Source organism: Gadus chalcogrammus, chromosome 8 (assembly GCF_026213295.1).
Source record: "Gadus chalcogrammus isolate NIFS_2021 chromosome 8, NIFS_Gcha_1.0, whole genome shotgun sequence".
Lineage (NCBI taxonomy): Eukaryota > Metazoa > Chordata > Actinopteri > Gadiformes > Gadidae > Gadus > Gadus chalcogrammus.
In genome coordinates, this window is record NC_079419.1 from 7,169,638 (window position 1) to 7,192,047 (window position 22,410).

The 22,410-nt window shown below is 46.9% G+C and overlaps 1 protein-coding gene across 1 annotated transcript; it reads left to right on the top strand.

Moving 5' to 3' along the window:
* Positions 1-243: 243 nt before the first annotated feature.
* On the top strand, positions 244-21,631 carry LOC130387438 (MAM and LDL-receptor class A domain-containing protein 1-like). The gene is made up of 37 exons (XM_056596517.1): positions 244-267; positions 545-664; positions 798-955; positions 1,050-1,145; positions 1,592-1,682; positions 1,779-1,886; positions 2,811-2,913; positions 3,329-3,479; positions 3,947-4,166; positions 4,972-5,095; positions 6,242-6,371; positions 6,561-6,639; positions 6,731-6,892; positions 7,061-7,186; positions 8,327-8,542; positions 8,889-9,008; positions 9,226-9,366; positions 9,595-9,683; positions 10,099-10,272; positions 10,695-10,796; positions 11,612-11,720; positions 12,391-12,513; positions 13,378-13,477; positions 13,922-14,081; positions 14,612-14,696; positions 14,843-14,986; positions 15,174-15,361; positions 15,715-15,883; positions 16,408-16,626; positions 17,742-17,920; positions 18,412-18,667; positions 18,810-18,969; positions 19,125-19,239; positions 19,613-19,727; positions 20,738-20,846; positions 21,291-21,390; positions 21,483-21,631. Exons 1-37 carry the CDS (start codon positions 246-248, stop codon positions 21,561-21,563), a joined length of 4,944 nt encoding a protein of 1,647 aa, XP_056452492.1. The 5' UTR covers positions 244-245; the 3' UTR covers positions 21,564-21,631.
* Positions 21,632-22,410: the final 779 nt, after the last annotated feature.

The window sequence follows — 22,410 nt, forward strand, 5'->3', positions numbered from 1 at the left end:
CATACTCAAAATGAAAAAAACTTTTTTAAGCCAAAGTAATAAAAATAATGTTTCTTAGTGCAGCTTAAAATAACCGTTTTTCGTATTAAAACCAGATCGTTCTGCAAGCCAAGTGTGCCATCGACTGGAAAGAAAAGATGGCCCTTGATGATATCCACATCATGAGGGGAACCACCTGTGCTCAGCTCAACCCCACCACCACCCCGAATCCCCCCACCACCACCTCCAGCCCTCCCCCCTCCCAGATGGACTGCAACTTTGGGCAAGGTGAGGCAGGGGTGGTGAATCATTTCTAACAGAATAATAGTTTGTTGAACAGACAGGCACATTCAGGTGTTGTCCTTCAAATTCCCCAGGATGGTTCAATATATTTTTCATGACTTCAAAAAAAATCATGCCAGAACAACAAATAAAAAACATTGATTTAGATAGAAATGTATAAACTGTTCTGACGTCCAAATAATTAAGGCCACCGTTGTTCGATGACAGACTTCAAAAACTTGATAAAGGTTTTTCTTGATACCATATTCTAATCCTCTTTTAGGTCTGTGTAGTTGGGTCCAGGAAACATCGGATGGTATCGACTGGATCCGAAGCAGGGGTCTCCAAGTGGACCAGCCATTGGATGGACCTATGTATGACCACACCACTGAGGGCAAAAATGGTAACTATACAGACATGTTGTACCTATGTTAAGTGAAGAGTTTGTTAATGTATGCTAATGTTTGTAATTTAACAGCCCATTTCACATTAACCTAAGCCTTTACTTTCAACCGGTGAATCTATATCCATATCAGGGTTCTACATACTGTTAAACGGCTCGGGATCTGAAGATGGCGAGAGGGCCGTCATATATCTTCCTCTACACAGCGAACAACAAACAGATATCTGCGTGGGATTCTGGTATTACATGCTTGGACCGTCAGTGCCTCGTCTTGACCTGGTGGTTCAAGATGTACGTCTTCTTTATTTCATCTCGTATTTTCTTATTTTCAATGGTCTTTCTCTTTCCTTACGGAAAAGGAATGACTGGATGATGTTTGTTGTAGAAGAACTCTGATTGGCTGGCCTGGACTCGCCAAGGCAGTCAGGATTCAGAGTGGATGAACGCACAGGTGACCATCTCTACCAGCCAGGTGGTCAAGGTGAGCGCAAAGACAATGGGACAAACAAACAAACATCCACTGAACACCACCGTTCAGTCGTGGTATAACTATCATGTCTAAGGGGTAAATGGTATGATATTTCAGGTAAGGGCTTTTCTGGAAATATGAGTGATCACTGTGCTGTTATTGTCCATAGAAGGCAGCCAGCATTGTAAAAGAAGATTAGTTTGTACTTGATATGACAACTTCTGGCTTATAACATTCAAACGGCTCTTCCTCAAAGTGTTTGACAATCGTAAGTATAATCATTTCAAAGACATGACATTGGGGTAGCCATGAGTTTAAAGATAGTTTAACAACAGTCGGTGTGTTGGAACGCATGACCGCGCATCAAAGTATAGCATCAAAGCACAGTTTGATGCTATACCGTGTCATCACTGTAGTGGTAGTGCCATTTTGAAAAACCGCCATTGGCTGGTTCACAGGTCCTGTTTGAAGGCCGGAGGAACACCAGCAGCCGGGGGTTTGTCGCCATCGACGACATCACGGTGAGGCAAGGCATCTGCACCGCCGGTCGTAAGTGGAAACCAGTCCACAGCAATATGCATGTTCTTTACATAACTTCAACTAAACCTCATCGTCAATGAGTTGAGTCGATGCGCTCTCTCTCAGATGTATGCAGCTTTGACTCAAACTTGTGCAACTTTGAGGCGGATCATATGTGGGTTCGCCAAAGAGGGATGGAGACACATTTGGACCACACCTCTGGAACTGAGCATGGTGAGTATGGCTTCGACTCACTCTAGAGTGCAAACAGTACTCTCCAGGCCAGCAGAGTATTCGTGTAGATTTTAAAGGTCCGAAGGTGAAATGGTGTGTGGTCTGAGCAAAGAACTTAACCTAACTTAAAGCTGCAGTAGGTACATTTTTTACATTTGCAGATGAGAGAAGAAATTTCAGTTCTGGCTCCATGTTTCGGTTTGAATTGTAACTCTTTTAAGTTATTCAAATTCCACTTTCATTGATATCTTTTTGAAATACTTTTCAATGGAGCCCCATGAAAACACATTATACATTGAGTATCATACTGTGACAGAGAAAGATAACAGCAGCTAACAACAAACTTGTGAGTTAACCCCCCCCCCCCGCCAATGTGAAGGGGCAAGCCTTCTTGACTCTCCTTCTCCCTTATGTTAAAATACCGCGGGTCAGCATATTTTTGTGTAAATTGCTTATGCAGCCATTCTAGAAATACTGGTTGCATTTTGCATCCTCATACAAAGGCAGGCGCAGACTCATTGAACTTGAAGCAGACATCCTCACAGACCACTTCATTCACCACTAGCTGATTGATATCTATGGCATTTATAACAAACTACGCAAATTATCAACCTAAATCTGACCGGCAGCATCTTCAAAAACATGCAAACAGGGGGCACCCTGGGTAAAGCGCGTACCATATAGGCCCTGTCCTGATCCAGTGACCCGGGTTCGATTCCTTCCCATGATCCTTTGCTGTATGTCCTCCCCTCTCTCTGCCGTACCTTCCTGTCCAGCTCACTCTCTAATTAAAAGCACAAAATAAATCTTGAAAAATCGAAAACAACAAGTTTCCATAATCATGTTTGTGATTAATGCTGATTGATATGAAGAGTGCATTCTAACATGAAAGAGGTCGCGTGGTCTCTGCTGCTTCCCGGTTAGGGTTCTTCATGACTGTGCATGTTCGGGAGGGGCAGCAGGAGGAAGTGGCTCATCTCCGTACACCAGACTTCCCCGCGTCGACGGGGACGTGCATACGGTTCTGGTATGTTCTCTGGGCCGCACGGCACGCCGGACATTCAAAGCTGTGGTTGTGTGTGTGCGTGTTTCTACGTGTGTGTGGGGGGGGGTGGGGGCTGGGTGTTTTGTGTGTATGTGTGTCTGTGTGCATGTGTCTATCTATATATATATATATATATATATATATATATATATATTGTACCTTCTTTTGTGTTGGGTTTGTGTGTGTGTGTTTGTGTTTTTCTTTTTTTTCTTTGTGTGTGCACGATGTGTGTGTGTGTGTGTGTGTGTGTGTGTGTGTGTGTGTGTGTGTGTGTGTGTGTGTGTGTGTGTGTGTGTGTGTGTGTGTGTGTGTGTCTTTGTATGTGCTCTGTGCATGTGTGCCATGCGCCTGCATGTGCGTGTGTGTGTACATAAATAAACGTGTGTGTGTCTTGTAGGTACTGGTTGCAGGCGGGCACCGCTGACATCCTCTCGGTCCACGTGCTGCAGGGCGCCGACCTCAGCTCTGCTCTGTGGAGCCGCTCCGGAGCGCCCTCTACAGGCTGGGAGGTGGCGGAGCTCACCGTGTCCTCCACCGGCAAGTTTAAGGTGAGCTCAGCGTCCGTTCGGCCTTCCTCACCATCGTCCGTGTGGTCAACGCGTATAGATTAGTTAGTCGGTTCCCTTGACACCCATCCAAAACACATGATTTAAAAAGGTGTCATTGCTCGGCTGCTTCGGTGAGCTCTCAGGGTCTGCCTCCTCTTCCGCCAGCATTCTTTGGTCAGTGACATCCAAGGCACAAACACGTGGATAAGCAGGGCGATGCAAAAGGACTCTGAAAACAAATATTTGTCTGGGTGGGGGTGGGAGAAAAATAGTATCATTGTAAAAAGGTAAAACACTACTACTTACATCATGGATTTAAACAATGAAATTGGGATGCAGTGCAGGCAGGCCTCTGTAATGACTGAATCACTGGATAAGGGCAACCAAATTGACAGTTGGCAGTTTATGAATGTTACAAGCTTCCATTTAGCATTGAAGTAGCATTGTATTGCACCCGTGTTAACCAGGTGGTGTTCAGTGTGCTGCGGGATCCCAGCACCAACTCCACGGTACTGCTCGATGACGTCTCATGGACGGACGGGCTGTGTGCCCCGCGGGGGGGCTGTGACTTTGAGTCCGGGACGTGCACCTGGGTCAACGTCCCCGTGGAGGGGGGCCACGACTGGGTGCACGCCAACGGACACTTCCAGGGCCCGCCGGCCGACCACACCACGGAGACCAGCGAGGGTAAGGGAGGGGGGCGGCGTTGGACAGGACGTTTAAGGCCCGGCCCCAACATTAGAAGGACGCCTTATTGTTGTTTTTTTATTGTTATAACTTGTATATCTTATAATTTGATAAAAGTTGGTGCTATAGTTTACTCAGTACTCATTCTGCACTGCTTATACTTTCACAATTTGTGCCTTAAAGATAAGATAAAATTAGCTTCTTTCATCCCAAACGGGTAATGTGTTTTTTCCACAGCCGGATGGGAGAAGTACAGGACAGTAGAAAGAAATACACATTTGAAATAACAACATAGAATCTATTAAGACAATATCGTAGAAAAAAATAATACATTACATGTTTTGATGATATGCACAATAGCCATATCTAGTACCATCAATATCATTCTAGCAGGCTAGCGTTTTACAAAGCAGAAAGCTACATTCTTCATTAGGGTCTTTAAAAGTATCACATCTATTTTCCACCGGCAACCAATATATAATAATGACTATTATCTGTGTTTAAGATAAGATAGAATAAGATTGTATTAATCCCGAAGGAAATTGCATTAGCAGTAGCTTGAAGTCGACATTGTGGAGGACAAGAAAAAATAACTAATAAATATTCTTTATCGCAAGTATAAATTCTGATGTACGAACAGTTGATGCTGTGTACAACTACATGCTGATTATTAAAACCACTATTTCAGCATGGAGAAGTCATTTCAGGAAGCAGGAAGCAGAACTTTGGGGCATCTTCACACGTGGCGCAGTATTATGAATAATACATTTGTATAATAATATGCTGTGTTTTCTGTCACCCTCAGGTGGGTTCTTGCTGAGCTCAGCCCTGCCACAGGGCCAGCCCAGTCGGGCCCAGGTGCTCTCTGAGTGGATCCACCAGAGAGAGGAGCTGGCCTGTCTGGCCCTCTGGTACCACACATCCACCAGGTGAGAACCTACCTAGTAGTTCTGCATTCTGGACTGAGATCAGCACTCGGCTAAAGGCTAAAGGGGAGACCGTCAGACCTTCGGTTGTTTACCGATGAAGACCTTCGGTTGTTTACTCCTTCCCACTGTAGCCAGCTTTCATGTCAAAGAGTCCATTTTTCTTATAAATGTTGACGCCATTGATTTCAGCCTGGTTTTCTATTAAATGGAAAATGAATGAAGTTAAAATGATATAAAGTAGATTGGGTGTTGTGTGTACATAGAGCCCTCTATGTACAACCTATGTTGAAATACGGAGATGGCAGTTTTCTGCTGGCTTGCATCCGCCTTGAATCCACTTCCTCAGGATGTGCAGCCCAGTGCCATTCATGAATCACCTCCTGCACTCTTTGTTGCCATTCAATGCAAAGCCATAGTGCACACCGCACACACACACACACACACACACACACACACACACACACACACACACACACACACACACACACACACACACACACACACACACACACACACACACACACACATACAGGAATACGCACACACACACACACACACACACACACACACACACACACACACACACACACACACACACACACACACACACACACACACACACACACACACACACACACACACACACACACACACACACACACAAACACAAACTGTCGGTATCCATATACCAAACTGCCCAGATGTCTAAATCAAAAGTAAATATTTGAAAGCACATAGATGGTGCTTAGCAATAGCGTCACGTCTAGTGTTGTGTCTGCATTTGGAGACAAGCACTGAAGCCTTATACATATACTTTCGATAACTATCTAAAGTCAGATGGCAGACAAACTTAAGTCTTGGGGAATGCGGTTTTGCAGGTTATTTTCGCCATTTTTGTTTTGTTTTGATTTTCCGGTTTTCAGCCTAGGATTTATGCCCCAAAAGTTCTGCTATGTGATAAAAGACCACTAAATCCGAGATAAGTATATATACCAAAAGCCACATTATGATAGGGATGAGCTTCAGAGATGATTACATGTTAAAAGATGTGAGATACTATGAGGCGAAAAATTATTATTGGAGAAAAGATGTTTATTGCTATTGCTGATTATTTTGGAACCATAACATTCTTCTACTCTTTTACAGTGACTTGGGTACATTGCGTGTATTCATACTATCAGGGCTGGAGGAAAAGCAACTAGTGCTTCAAACTAACCACTCAGGCCCTGGATGGACCCTGCTCTCTGATTCTGTATCCAGCTCCAAACCTTTCCAGGTAGCCACAGTACCCACCATTGGCAATACGCTGTAATATAAAGTCAACTGTTTGATGAATGCTGGATTGCTCATGTGAATGTATTCCCTGTTATTCCCTTGTAATGATCATTTTGTACTTTATTTTTAAAAGCATGTATTCTATTGAATGGCCATGACCTAAAATCCTCTTCGACGATGATGCATTCAGGTGATGATCGAGGCAGAGTCCCTAGATGGTGGTTTCGTGGCTGTTGATGATATCAGCATCAAACCGGGTTCATGCCCAGGTACTAAAACCTAAAAGACAGACAGACGGACAGGGCGATCAAATCATTCCACGGTTTTCTCGCTGTTTTCTGAGACTGTCTTTTCCCGCAGGGAATGAAACAACCGAGGGGTTTACGGGTTGTTCCTTTGAGAATGACACTTGTGACTGGTTGGACGTCAGTACCAGTAAGTTTCAGTGGCTCAGGAACAGAAACGCAACTCTGAGTGAGAATACCGGACCGTCTGTGGACAACACACTGGGAACTGAGCTGGGTACGATTTTTTTTTCAAAGCGCAATAGAACACTGCAATCGAAAACCGCAGGAACAGCGCCACCTCTGGCCGAACACGGTACATCGCTGAAAACTAGCTTCTGCTAGTTTCCACTAATACAGACACGGCTAAGCTTTGATTATGGCCTGTTCTGTGCGGTTCTCTCAGGTTGGTACATGGCGGTGGAGGCAGACAAAGGTGAAGAGAACAGCTTTGCCACCCTGCAAAGTCCCACCATGAACCAGGCCAGCGCAGACTGTACACTACACTTCTACTACCATATGTATGGAAAAGGTATGGACCTGTGTGTGTGTGTGTGTGTGTGTGTGTGTGTGTGTGTGTGTGTGTGTGTGTGTGTGCGTGTGCGTGTGCGTGTGCGTGTGCTTGTGCGCGTGCGTGTGTGCGTGTGTCTTGCCATGTAGTTCTACATGGCAAGGGATGTAGTTCTACATGGGAAGAACTACATAGCATACATTCTAGCTGACAAAACATTTGAGCTAGCATTATTACGTTTGTATCCATGGGATCTTATTGTACCATTATTTACCGGACATCTTATTTAATTTATTTGCATCGTTATTTAAGTTGTTTTCATTCCTTTGGGTTTAGTTTTATTGCATTATACCATGCTTGTATATTATGAAAGATTGTATTGGCAAAAGGATGCTCGCAAACTCGCAACTTAGCAGGGCTAAAGGCAGGGTAAGGGTCATATCAGTAGCCATGCTGGCCGATTACACCACAGGAGCAGCTGTTAGGTGACTCTCGGGGTCTTGTTGAATACTCCTTTTTGATTGGTCATTTACGGCATTCTATGAATGACAGGCCACTGGTCATAGATGCTGAAAGAGACCTTGATCATATAAAAGGATAATAATGCTGGGAAGGCCAATCCCAAGAAGTATGCAAAGTTTACGTTGCTATGGACGCAGTTTCAAACGTCAGTTTTATCATGGAAGTAATACAATCTTAACATGGAAGTAATACAATCTCAGCAACCAAATATTTGGTTGTTGTCCTATGCTGTTTCAAAAAAGGGATTTATTTAGAAGTAGCTGTGTACTATGCTATGTATTTTCTTTCCTATGAACTTAATAATGACCTTAACAAATATTTAGTTTAAAGGTTAGTCTGTTATCTTTATTATTTTGGCCCAGGCTCACCCTGATGATATATAGCCTCCTTGACCTTCCTTTTCCCTAGCTTCCTATTCCGGGCTTGATAAATGCTTTTGTTGTTGCAGTAAACCCTTCGTTTACTAGAAGTAGCCTAGTCCATTTCTTTGAGAATCACAATTTTAAAAAGGTTTTTTTAAGTGCGTGTGTTTGCTTACACAACGCCATTGTACAGACACGTTGTACAGCAGACAACGGGTCCATACAACCTGTTCAAACGCTAGGCATTCCGATGTGCGTCTGTCTACCCCCGGGACAGACATGGGGGGCCTGCTGGTGGTGCTGGGGACGGACACCAGGTCCACTCCCCTGTGGTGGCTGTCCGGGGACCAGGGGAACCACTGGCTTCACGGGGAGGTCCGGGTGGCCCGCGTCCCTCACCAGTTCTCCATCTCGTTCGAGGCGGTCCGAAGCTTCAGCCACCTCGGGGACGTGGCCATCGACGACGTCAGCTTCTCCAACTGCACCCTGCCCGGTAGGCCCACGGGGCTAACCGCTACTTCCTGCGCTCCCATAGCCTCTTTGCTTTCTTAACGGACCGCACCGCTTCTTTCTGCTTAATCAAGCTGAAGTACTGACGTATTCTGCTTGTTCTTTCTGCCACACACACACACACACACACACACACACACACACACACACACACACACACACACACACACACACACACACACACACACACACACACACACACACACACACACACACAAAGCAGCAAGCTCAACTCTTGGTTCCGTTTAGTAACGATGAGCCGTTCCTTGGGGATCTGATCCAGGTTTTGTCTGTGTTATTCAATTTTATTAATGTGTGGATTTTTCCAGATCCCCAGCCTTCATGTCCTGAGGTGATGTTCACCTGCAACAACAGGGTGTGCGTTGAACGCAACCGAGTGTGTGACTTCACTGATGACTGCGGAGATGAGTCTGATGAGGCAGACTGTGGTAAGATGCTCCTGTTGTGCTGTGTGTGTGTGTACGTATCTGTGTCTATCTGTGTGTCTGTGTGTCTGTCTGTGTGTATCCGTCTGTATGTATGCGTGTGTTTTTCTGTGTTTGTGTTTGTGTGTGATTGTGTGTGTGTAATTGTAGAATACTTTTACCATGACATTTATTAGAAAGAAACAACCGGTCACACACTCTCTCTGTGTGTTGCTCACAGAGCAACACGGGAAGGCCGGGCGCTGCAGCTTCGAGCAGGGCCTGTGTTCCTGGACAGGAAGTGGGTGGACTTGGCACACGGCCACTGACGCCTGGCCCATGCACGGGCCCCCACGGGACCATACACAAAACACAAACGCTGGTAAGAGGTTCACCTTCATGCCCCACGGCAGAATGCCAGAATGAATCTAGCTTTTAAAGGTCTTCAAACCAGGTGTTGGTTATTGGTTTAATTTGAAGCCTTTTCCATTTGGGTATCTCTGAACGGATATGTATCAATGGACGGTTGGATGGATAGATGACCGGTTGATTTGGTGAATGGATGGATATGGTCAGCTGGATGAACAGAGTACTGTGTGTGTCTTGTCAGGTCACTATGTCGTCCCGGGGCCTGGGAGTTTGACGGGACCGCCCGGAGAGCTCATCTCCCACACCCTGCTTCCGAGCGCCAACTGCAGCGTAAGTACGCCCTCACACGTCCCCCCACGCAAACACTGCTGATCTGGAGCACAGAGGTCTGGAGCACAGAGGTCTGGAGCACAGAGGTCTGGAGCACAGAGGTCTGGAGCACAGAGGTCTGGAGCACAGAGTGTGTGCATTCATTCAGCTTAAGGGTGGGAGAGTTACAACCAAACGCCAACAGCACAACCATCATGTCGATTGTATCAAAGCAGCACTCAGTGAATAGTGTCATTTTTTTCCTTTCTCTCTATCGGACTTACTTTTCTGAAATCCATCCATAAGTCAAAACACATACAAGCCAGACAACTTTACAAGGTCACAAGTGCAACTTTTCTGTTCTGTTATCCTCCTTAATCGTGCACAATCATATCGTATCTCCCCCCCCCTCGCTGCTCCCCACGCGCGTGCCCAGGTGAGGTTCTACCACTTCAGCCGAGACGACTCCACCGCCCGGCTCAGCCTCCACGCCAGGACGCAGTGGCCATCTGGCAGTGGCGGCGACACGGCCCTGTGGCTCAGGGACCAATCACAGAGCTACAGCTGGCAGAGGGCGGAGGTCACCTTCTCCTCCTCGGCTCCGAGCAAGGTCAGCGTGTGGGCGCGGGCAGATGGCGTGTAGACGCCGGCGCGGGTGTGGACGTGTCTGGGTCGCTGAGTGTGGATGAAGGACTAGGCACCCCTGCATGATGCTGCTCCTGGCGTTTGATTTGATCATCATGATCTAGTAATGCTTGGTAAAGAATTAGAGAAAAATGTGGTTTTCTTTGTTGAGTCGATAGAGCATATAATATTGCATATTCTTCTTTTTTTTCTTTCAAGGTTTTAAAAAGAAATTGAATATTATAAAAATATCTTTAATAAATAATAAATAGGTAATAAATGATCTGAAATCCCCCATTCAGAGATGACAGACTGTTGCCCGCTTTTATTCTAACAGCTGGTTTGAATACGGACTATGGTCATACTACTTTAGTGTTATTGATATTGACATTGATAACAATCCTGCAGATAGTTTTCCGCTACGAGCGAGGTCATGCTTCGGGGTTGGTTGCCCTGGACGACGTGTCTTTCTCGGAAAGCTGCCTCTTTGACACTGGGCCGCCCTGTAAGGTAAAACCCTTTGAGATATTAAAAACTAGTCTGAGACATGGTTCACTGCACACATTGTCTGTGCAAGTCAGCCGTAGCAATTCATTCATAAATAAGATTGAAAGCCATGATGTGGCATTATAATAATAATAATAACAATAACTTAAATGTACATAGTGCCCTTCAAGGTACCCAAGGGCGCTTGATTATAATGATTATATGTATATAATGTGCATTTTACACAAAGTGTTTATAAGTATTTCGTTTTTATTTTAGGGTTCTAGCGTCAGGTCTAGCTCCTCAGAATATGAATGCCACGTTGGTCTAGACATAATTATTACTCGCCAGCAGTGCTATCGTTTAGACTTTGAGACTTTAGGGGAAAGGTTACAAATTGTGTTAGGCTGCTTAATAATTGAGGGCAAAGAACAGTTGAGGAGCACTGGAAAACCTTCCTATTTTTGAGTATGTGTGTATATCGTATGTTCATGCTATTGATTATATTTCCTTATGGCCATTATGAAGTTACTATTCTATCATACCTCTAATCCCTATTCTGTAACTTTTTCACTGCAGCCAACATTATTCTCAATGTGAATAATTATGGTGGGCAAATTTGCAATTTGAGCAACACTTTAGGAAGAGAGAGGAATTGACAACCAAGCAGTTTGTAGTGGATATGGTTTCATCATATTTACCATTATAATAATTATCGTTATCAACATTACACATAGTAAACGATCCCGAAAAGACCAAATAATAGTGAAAAAGCAAAATATCGCAGGTTTACTGCGCTCATTAATGCATGCGCGTCTTTCTATCCGCCGGCCTTAAAGGACGACGAGTTCCACTGCTGGCGATCGGAGGGAACTCCATGTGTGTCGGCGAGCAGGCAGTGTGACTACCGGCTGGATTGCCCCCTAGGGGAGGACGAGGACACCTGTGGTGAGGACCCCCAACACCTCTATCGCCCCCATCCCCCCTCCCATAAGCCTCCTCCACCCTGACTACAGGACTAGTGAGCAGGCCTTAACGTCCCGCCACAGATACACTGCATGGGATGTCTGGCCTGGGGCTCAGTGTGTTCGGAGTTACGGAAGTAAGACGACTTCTCCGACGTCCACAAGATATGAACTCGCATGCATATCCTGTTGGAATGAATCACGTCGTGTGTTTCTCACTTTTCAGCCCCCAAGACGTTTCACGGAGATGACACACGATGCGACATTAACGTGTGTTCATCGTAACGGGGGTTAAGGGTCAAAACGACTAGACCGGCATTCATGTCACCGTCTATAAATCATTAGTAATACTTTGCGCATTTACTTGAGAATCAAGTTCTGCTGTATGAAGCCATCGCCTCCTCCACTCTACGTTGATATCATTCAGAAATTAGCTCATGTCCATTCTTATGTGTGTGCATGTGTGTGAGTGTGTGTGTGTGTGTGTGTGTGTTTGTGTGTGTGTGTTTGTGTGTGTGTGTGTATCTATGTGTGTGTGTGTGTGTGTGTTTGTATATGTGTATTTGTATGTGTGTGTGTCTGTGTGTGTGTGTCTGACTGTCGTTGTATGTGCGTGTGCGTGCGTGTGTATGTGTGTTTGTGTGTGTGTCCAGGTCCGTGCACCTTCGAGAGGGACCAGTGCCAGTGGAACGACAGCAGCCAGGGGCCGCGCGGGTGGCTGAGACAGAGGGCCACCAACCAGACCACGCCCCCCACCGACCACACCTCACAGACAGGTGACGTTAGCCCCGCCCCCCACCGACCACACCTCACAGACAGGTGACGTTAGCCCCACCCCCCACCGACCACACCTCACAGGCAGGTGACGTTAGCCCCGCCCCCAACCGACCACACCTCACAGACAGGTGACGTTAGCCCCGCCCCCCACCGACCACACCTCACAGACAGGTGACGTTAGCCCCGCCCCCAACCAACCACACCACCCAGACAGGTAATGTTAGCCCCGCCCCCCACCGACCACACCACACAGACAGGTGACGTTAGCCCCGCCCCCGACCGACCACACCACACAGACAGGTGACGTTAGCCCCGCCCCCCACCGACCACACCACACAGACAGGTGACGTTAGCCCCGCCCCCGACCGACCACACCACACAGACAGGTGACGTTAGCCCCTCCCCCAACCGACCACACCTCACAGACAGGTGACCCTAGCCCCGCCCTCTTTCCTCTCCCTCCTCACCTTAATCTGTAACAAAGCCTCAAAAGCAGTGAGGGCCCCGGGGCCTGAGTTCGGCTTGGACGCAGTAGCTCCACCCGTTAGCTACGCCCGTAGAAACTGTCTGGGGGGCGGTATCAGTACGCAGACCGTGGCTGAGAGAATAAAGGTCAGATTACGGTTCAACATGGATGCAATGCAAGGGGGTTTACGGACCCATTGCGTCCTTGCGGACCCTCGTGGCGTCCACCGCAAGGGCCTGACCTGCGCCCTCCAAAAACCCGGTCCGCTCCCTAAAACCCGACGCAGGACCAAAACAGGTTCACGACTGCGTCGGAGCGTCTGCGTGGTCCTTCGTGGTTGTGTCGACATGGAACCATAATCAGCCCTTTAGGGTCTTGATTTCTGTTTTTGAACCAGGCTTCTACATGAAAGTGGAGCCCGTTCCTGGGAGGGCGCTTGATGAGGCTCGTCTCTCGAGTCCCCTTCTCCCGGCCTCGTCCGCCTACTGTCAGATGCGGTAAGTGATTGCCGTCACAACAACCCCCGCCCCCCCGCGGACTCGGTGTCGTGCAGATAAACCGCTGCAGCTATCAAAGTGTCTGGTGTGCACAAAAGCCTTGGTTTTTTTCTACGTGCTCAAGACAATTCATCCATGTGCTCGAGGTTTTGGCAGTGTGGGCGTCGCTCACCCACTCACTCTTAAGTGTTAGAGTTGCACAAAAACCTGCTTTGTTTGTTTTCCTTCCCGACATGCACGCTTATTCATTCACGTCCTCAGAATTTCGGAGCGTGTAAAATTGCTCAATCACTCCCCTTCCCCCTCCCTTTTGACCAACCTCAACCTCCCCTTCCCAATTCGAATGTTCTCTCAAGCCTCCTTCCTTCCTTCCCGCTTGTTTCGCTGATCCTCCCCCCACCCCCCCCCCCCCCCCATGTGTGCCTCACTTCCCCACCCACCCAGGTTTCACTTCCACATGAGCAGTGAGAGAGCTGGGTCACTGGCAGTGCTTATGCAGCAAGCCGGGGCCGGTGAAGCAACGCTGTGGTCACGCCCTCACAACACTGTCTCCCGTTGGGCCTACGAGTCCCTGCCGCTTGGCCAACACCTCCAGCCATATAAGGTGTCTGTGTGTGTGTGTGTCTGTTTGTGTGTCTGTCGTGTCTGTGTGTGTCTGTGTGTCTGTGTCTGTTTGTGTGTCATGTCGGTGTGCGTCTGTGTCTCTGTGTGTGTGTCAGTGTCGGTTTGCGTGTCTGTGTCGGTGTGTGTGTGTCGGTGGGTGTCAGTGTTTGTGTGTCTGTGGGTTTGTGTGTGTCGGTGTGTGCGTCTTTGTGTTGGTGTGTTTATGTGTGTATGTGTGTGTGGGTGTCGGTGTGTGTGTGCGTGCGTGTGTCCTGTATTTTTATGCATAGAAACATGCAATTTCATGAAATGTGTTCACTTGCGTTGCTTGGATTCACTGTTTGGGTGAAAGGACATGTACCAGGTCTATGTATGTACAGTAACAGGGTGGGTTAATATAGATATTGAACCCGCCAAGTATATTGACATAAATAGTACTACGGACAGGACTTATTGACACTATACAGACATACATATTAAGGCTTATGTAGAGTTGATGTTGAAGTGAATGTGATTGTTGATCTTTTCCAGCTGTTCTTCATTAGCAAGGTGAATAAAACTGTAGCTTTGGACGACATCTCCTTCGTGAACTGCGAAGCATCCTTCCAGCCCCCAGGTAAACAATGAGTCATCGGCAAGACACGCGCGGCCCATCGTGTGCCCCGTTCTGATTGGTCAGTCCCCTACGAGAGAGGGGGAAGGTTGGCTGGTTCGCCGTGTGGAGGATGATTTGTGTCTGTTTTCGGTGTTCTCCTCGATCAGCTCTGTCCAACTACAGCTGCACCTTTGAGGAAGGTCTGTGTGGCTGGGAGCAGGGGTCCCAAGGGCAGCTGGAGTGGCTGAGGACCTCTGGCCCTACAGATACTCCCAACACGGGGCCCTCCGGAGACCACACCAACGGCACCGGTCAGCTTCACCTGGGATAGGCCTCTACACTTTACACAGGGTTTACTCAGAGGGGTGTGATACCGCATGTTGAACCACGTACAGAATGCATTCACTTATGATCGTCGCCTGCGCTCAAATATTAGGCAACATGTAAAAAAAAGTGCTCACTCAGGCTTTTTTTAACCACTGTTTGATTTTGTCACAGGGAAGTACTTGTATATAGAGAGTTCCCCGCCAAGTCAAAAGGGGAACGTGGCCTGGTTAAAGTCTCAGCTGCTGGCCCCTGCTGGTGAAGACGGGTACTGCCTCACCTTCTGGTACCACATGTATGGAGCCACGGTGGGGTCTCTGAGGGTGGTCCTGCAGAAGGTCGACCCCTATGAGCAAACAACGGTACAAACTATATTATGTTGTATTGTCTCTCCCCCGCCTAGGTCCACACATCTAGATGGGCGTTAAACAGCGCTCAGCGTTTGCTTCTGGCTTTTGCCAGGATATCTTGTGACAGTGCCTAAAAAAAAACATTGTACTCACTTCCTGCTGCTATCTATGCAAAAAAAATATCACACTCGGGGGGTCGGGTTGAGAAACACGCAGGAAAACGTTTCAGATGCGTTTGAACCTTTCCCGATCATACCTTTCACACAGTTGTGACATTGCGCGTTTGCGACATCACCAATAATGGACAGAGTGCTCACATCCTCATTGCGATTGCGTGACTCAGTGCCGCGCTCTCCTTCCTGCAGGCATGGCAGCTCAACGGGAGCCAGGGTCGTGATTGGCAGATGGGCCGGCTTCACGTGACGGATCAGCCACGCGTCCACCTGGCCATCCTGGAGGCCAGGGTGGGCGGGGAGACGGGCGACATCGCCGTCGACGACGTCAAGCTCGTCAGCGGCCCGTGCGCCGCCTCAGGTACCCGGTGATCGATGTGTGCACGTGGTCGTGGTCGTGCCGGTGCACGTTGCCTCAGGCTTTTGCTTTCGCTCAGGTGGGCCGAAGTGTTCCTAGGGGGTTTAGAGAATGAGTAGATACAGAAACGGCGGAGATGTCAGCGTTGCCGTAGTCCAAAACATTTTACCCCTATTTACACAACTGTATATATTTTATTCACATATTGGGGTCTTTGACAATATCCCCCGTCGTTATCAGAACCTTAATCAAGGGCAGGACAAGCAAAATATGAAAAAAGGTTGCAGAATGTATGGGAAAAATCAACATATTTAAAGCCTTGAGAATACAGTAGATGAGCCGTGTTGGATCGCTAAAACAATCGTTTGCAGTTTGGCCCTTAACCCCTTGGGCCCTCCCTGACCACTTTACTGTACTGACATCTTATCTCTCTTTACAACCACCTCCAGCCCGCTCATGAACATGTTTGTTCAGTTTGATCTCCTGCCAGCACACGGCTCACCTGTTAACACCGGTGGTTTTCCTAGATGTGTGTGACTTTGAGACGGGGAGCTGTAATTGGCAGCAGGAAGCAAACGACAATTCAGGCTGGGTCCGATGGTCGGGCCCCAGCCCCAACCCCAACACCGGCCCTGTCACCGACCACACCACCCACACGGACTGGGGACATTACTACCTCCTGCCCTCCAAGGCCTCGGACCTGTCTGGGCACAGAACCAAGATGGCCTCACCCTGGTTCACTGCAGGTGATGTGGAAACGGTCGTAGTACCGTCTGTGGAGAGAGGAGCATGCTGGGGTAGATAGAAAATGGATTCAAAAGAGTGAGGAATGGGTGGAGCATGAGGTTGGTACACGGCTGTGTGTTTATCCATCTGCTGGCTGTTGTAAGTGCTGTTATAATCTCGCAAAGAAAGCCTTTCCAAAGACAGGGACAGTACCACCTTCTTGTTAGGATGAGGTCTTGAGTGACATACAAGCCTGGCCAATTACGGATCATTCAGCGGGAACAGGAATTCTAGCAAAACCATTGTGGTTTTAAACAATTGCTCAGTGGCCTATGAAAATAATTAATTTAAAGATGGACCGTCAGACTGTATAAACCATTGATATAATGTCAATATAAACCTGATTCACCTACGTGGGGCCAGTCTCCATCTCTGACTGATATTTTCACTGATTTGTGTCATTCATTGATCGTATACACGAGTGCTCATTGCATGCTTAACGTATTATTCATTTGGTTTCAAATTGAAGTAGAGGTTCTCCAAGACCTCTGTGATGGCGATCAGAAGTCAACACAACATGCACTTGCAATTTAAGCTAATATGAACACGGGACCATAAATAATAAATCACAGTTGACTCTTCCCCAATCAACACACCTGTGACCGCCTCTGAATGTCGTCAGTACAATTGTGCCCAAACAGCTCTCCCTTGTGGGTAAAAACATGAACTACAACTAAAATCAATGTACAAAAACGATTTGTGGCCACTTACAGCAGCGAATGGAGATTTAAAACAAAAGTCACAAAAAGTAAATGCATTCATAGTATTCCCAGTCCAAAGTGTTATTGTTTATTGTTATTGGTTATAACTCTGTCCCTGTGTGTGTGTGTGTGTGTGTGTGTGTGTGTGTGTGTGTGTGTGTGTGTGTGTGTGTGTGTGTGTGTGTGTGTGTGTGTGTGTGTGTGTGTGTGTCTGTGTGTGTGCGTGTGTGTGTGTGTGTGTGTGTGTGTGCATGTGTGTGTGTGTGTGTGTGTGTGTGTGTGTGTGCATGTTTGTGTGTGCCTGTGTGTCTGTGCGTTTGTGTGTGCCTGTGTATGTGTGTGTGTGCCTGTGTGTGTATGTGTGTGTGCCTCAGTGAATGGAGGGTGCCTGCAGCTCTGGTACCACATGCACGGCCCAGGCGTGGGGACCCTGAACGTGTACCGTCAGAGCCAGTCAGGCCAGGACACCCTGCTGCTGTTCGGCTCCGGGGACCACAGCCCCATGTGGAGGTTCGCCCAGGCCCCCCTGGGGGACCACCCCCTGCCATACCGGGTCAGTCCATCCTTACCCCCCCCCCCCCCCCCCCCCGCCGCGCTGGGGCGAGTAACAGGGGGTTTGTTTATGTTTTGGGAGGTTTGTAGTACATTATGGAAATGCCTGCTACGGGTTGGGAGCTGGGTGGATGGGGAGGCTGGCTCGGCACACCCAGGACCGATGTCCGACCGGGGGGACGCGTCCGTTGTTCGATCCCCCCTTGAGATCCGGGCCGAAGCCTGGACCCAAACAGACGCTCAGGAATTATCGGCGATATTGATATCGATATTGATTGAATTCATTGCATGTGTTGGGGCGTCATCTTATATCGACAGACTCTATGAATGATAGATATTTTCCGTGAGAGTTAATGCTTAGATGCTATGAAAATAAGTAAATAAATAAAATATTAATAAATAATAGATTTATTACAATCATAGCCTTTTATACTAGATGGTGCTACACATCCAGAGCGGACCAATATGAACAGATCGGTCCTCTGGTCGTAGATCGTGGTGGAAGGCGTGAGTGAGGGCCCCACCCAGAGCGGGGACATGGCCTTCGACGACGTCCAGGTCACCCACCAACCCTGCCCCCCGCCGGGCCACTGCGACTTTGAGAGCAGCCTGTGTGACTGGAGCAACCTGGGTGGAGGAGAGGACCTGGGTGGAGGAGCGGACCTGGGGGGCTGGCTCAGGGGCCGGGGAGCCTCCCCACACCCCAGCAACGGGCCCGACGTCGATCACACCACCGACTCAGATCAGGGTAATCAAAGAAGCCCACCCACAAGAAAATAACATGATTTTTTTAAATCATGTTATTTTCTTTTGTCTTTTGTTGTTGCTTAATCCCTAATTTGTACTTTGTTCATGGTTTCATACACCAACACTGTCCTGTTTTATGATAGGTTACTATGTGCATATTGACACCTATGTTGGTGGTTGGGGAACGGTGTCGTCCCTGCGAGGGGATTTACTCCAAGCCGCCACTGGAGGGCACTGTCTCAACTTTTGGTACCATATGAATGGTAGTGATGTGGGCACTCTGCAGGTGTATATAAATGACAGGTAAGTAACGTAGTTTAAATCTTTCTCTAGTCACTATAAATAGTGCAAGAAGTGCGCAAGGTGTGAATAGCGTTTTTTTTTATAGATGTCTAAAAACTGTACAGACAAAGAATTCCATATATATTGTTTTATAACTTTAAACATGTCGTTGTCAGGAAAATGCACAACAGCGGCGAAGGGGAAGGAGTTCTACTTTGGAATAAGGATGGTAACCAAGGACACACGTGGCTGGAGGCTAGCGTGCCTGTTCTTCACGGAAATGCATTCTGGGTAATAAATCTATCATCAAGCACACGCATAACTCAATTTATTCCCAACTTATCAATCATCTCTCCGGGGACATTCAGTGTTTGGTTTCATTTTGAGAAATGTACTTAATTTACCATTAGTTAATGGATCCTTTTAGGATGAAGAGATGCCCACAACATGGAAATAAAGCAATAAAAGATTCGGGAATCCCCATAATTTATAATTAAATTATGTGAATTATACTTTGTTTAAAAAATAACACGCCAGCAATGTCTTGCATCCATTTCACTGTAAAATGTAACTTAAAAAAAATACTAGTCTGGCACATCTTCTGCTCTGTAATGTTATGCATGATATGTTATTGTGTGTGACAGGGTTGTGTGTCTGTGTGCAGTTTGTGTTTGTGTATCAGGGTGGAACGGGTGGCGGTGGCACCGTGGCGCTGGACGATATCAACGTCCTGTCCGGACCGTGCCCCAATGCGCCCCCTACGCCACCGACCACTGAAGGTAGACCCGCTGAGCCCCCTGGCCTCCAAACACACGAGATGACATTTAACAAGACATTATGAATTTGAATATTATACCACCAGGTGTGAGTGTGATTAGCCGTTACGAGCCGTTTTGAAAATCTGCCTCTTCTGACATCACAAATGGGCGTGTCCACTTAGATGTGTGCTGGATGGATCAGTCTACCAGCCTACCCAGCGGACTGTAGCAAACGTTGCTCATCTATCCGTCATACGTCTTGGTGGACAGGCCCACTTGTGATGTCAAAAGCTGCACATTTTCAATCACACTCACACCTGATGGTATAATATGGCACAATAATAGGGTGCACTCACACTAGGCCATCTGGCCGTGGCCGTTGGCCATCGCAACTGTGGCCTGGCCACGGTAGGCTCTTGTACATACGTCATCACGTCGTAACACGTCATCACCAAGCGTCCGCTGCATGGACCATAATAAAGTCTGCCGCTAGTCAGAGTTTTAACAACAATGGACAACAACACAGAGAACACAGTTCGCACTTTGCTGAGTCTGTTGCTTATCGTCTGCCCAAATGGCTAACAGACAATCGACTTTTCTATGGGACCAACGTGAACCAACAGTTGAACCGCTTGACGCCATGTTTACCGTTTAATGGGAAAGAAGGCCCGTCGCCTTTATTATGGCCATGGTCGTCGCATGGACTATACGTCATCCAGCTCAGGTTGCTTAGCCGTGTGTGTGCACGTGTCGGCTCATTAGCATATGTACCGTGGCGGCCCGTACCGTAGCAGCACACCTCTCCCAAGTGGCCAAGTTGGCCTGGCCTGGCCAGACTGGCCACAGTCACACTGACAGATTTGAGCACGGTTAGGTGTGAAAACGGCCACGGCCAGATGGCCTAGTGTGAGTGCACCCTCTCCCTCGTGGGAGAAAACATCCACTGCTTCTCAAAGACCCCTTGTGGTGAATGGCTTCCACAGTAGCAAATGGAGGGTTTTGTTTGGGAAAAGGTTTGTTTGTCTCCACAGAATCACTGACCGTTGGGCTGGCAGTGGGACTCACTCTGATGTCGGGCGTTGCCATCGCCAGCAGCCTCTTCGCGTTCAATAATTGGTGGACTGCAAGGTGGTCCGCAAGGTACTTGTGGATGATGATGACGATGAGGATGATGATGAGAGGGGTAATACTGTTAGGTTATACTTATATTATTGTACTTTCAAAGTTATTTTATTGAATTTTAAATTTTACAAAAATATTAAAAAATGGAACATAATTCCCACCGACAACAATAATCCCTTTCCCCTTTCCATCACTCAATGATCATTCGTCATCCTCAAATTTATCAAGCGATGTGCAACTTATGTCCACAAATCAGTGTGCTCATTGCAAAGCCATCGTAGTTCAAGCTGCTAATTAACATGAGATGGACTGAATAAATTAGAAGATAGGATAAAATGCTATATTATTGTACTGTACAGGGCCATTTAAAGTTATGAAAAATAAAGAGTCATTATTGAGTTTACGATTACAGTGTTATTGGACACATAAAAGATGACTGTTTTTTGTTCTATCTTTGTGAAGTGGTTTTGTCTGTGTGTGCGGGTGCCTCGGGGGTGCACCGGAGAACACCGACCGTGTGGAAATCGCCCGGAACTCAGTATTTGAGATTATGAGCGACCAAGTGAGTATTAAAAGTGCCAAACATTCTGAGCACCCATAGTGTCCAACGGGTTCCGGACGGTTCTACATGGCAACCTCTTCTTTTTCTTTCAGGAAGCACAACATGAAAATGAATCAGACCTTTCCTTCTTCAACAATTTGTATGAGCCGTCCCAACCAGATACCCCCGTGTGAGCACAGATGCATAATAGATCATATATTGGTGTTATATGATTCCTAAGTTAATAATAAATGCAATTCATTTTGAGGATACTGGTTTACATTGTGTTTCTGTAACTGTTTCTCTTTCACATGTCTCTACATCCAACGGGTTGAGTCTAGGAAGTTAAAAAAGAGTGATTGATAACAAAATGTTAAAGGAGACATATTATGGTGTTTTCCAAACAAGTAAACATAGTATATGAGTTCCAGAAAACAAGTTTTTGAAGCTGTTTGCTGGAAATAGTTTATAGGAAAAAGAATCTTGCCTATACCGCAATTCCCCTCAGTTTCAGTCCCTTCAGAATGCGCTGTTTCTGGTGTCCATAGCTTTAATGCAAATGAGCTGCTGCCCATTGACCAATACGCTGTCAGAGTGAACCACAGCATGGAGGAGAAGTGATTGTTCCCGTTTGCGACTCCTGGAGCTCTATATCTATATAATATAATATAACATAATGATAATAATATTATTATATAATATATAGGTATTTATATTATATTATATCTAATATCACGGCCGCAAGCTATGAAGGCCTCCGATGATATTATGAATCATAAAGACGTCTCTGGTATTATATTTGATTAGATTAGATTAGATTAGGCTTTATTGATCCTTTTGGGATGACTCCCTCAAGGAAATTGATTGTCCAGTAGCTTACAGAAAGAAACACAACACAATATTAAATGATATACAATATAAGATAAACAATACACTCTTAAGGTGCGAACACACCAAGCGTGTAAAATTGCTCAATCAAGCAGCTCAGCTCCGGGAGTACCATCCCTTTCTCCTCCATGTCTCCTCTTCGGCGGCAGTACG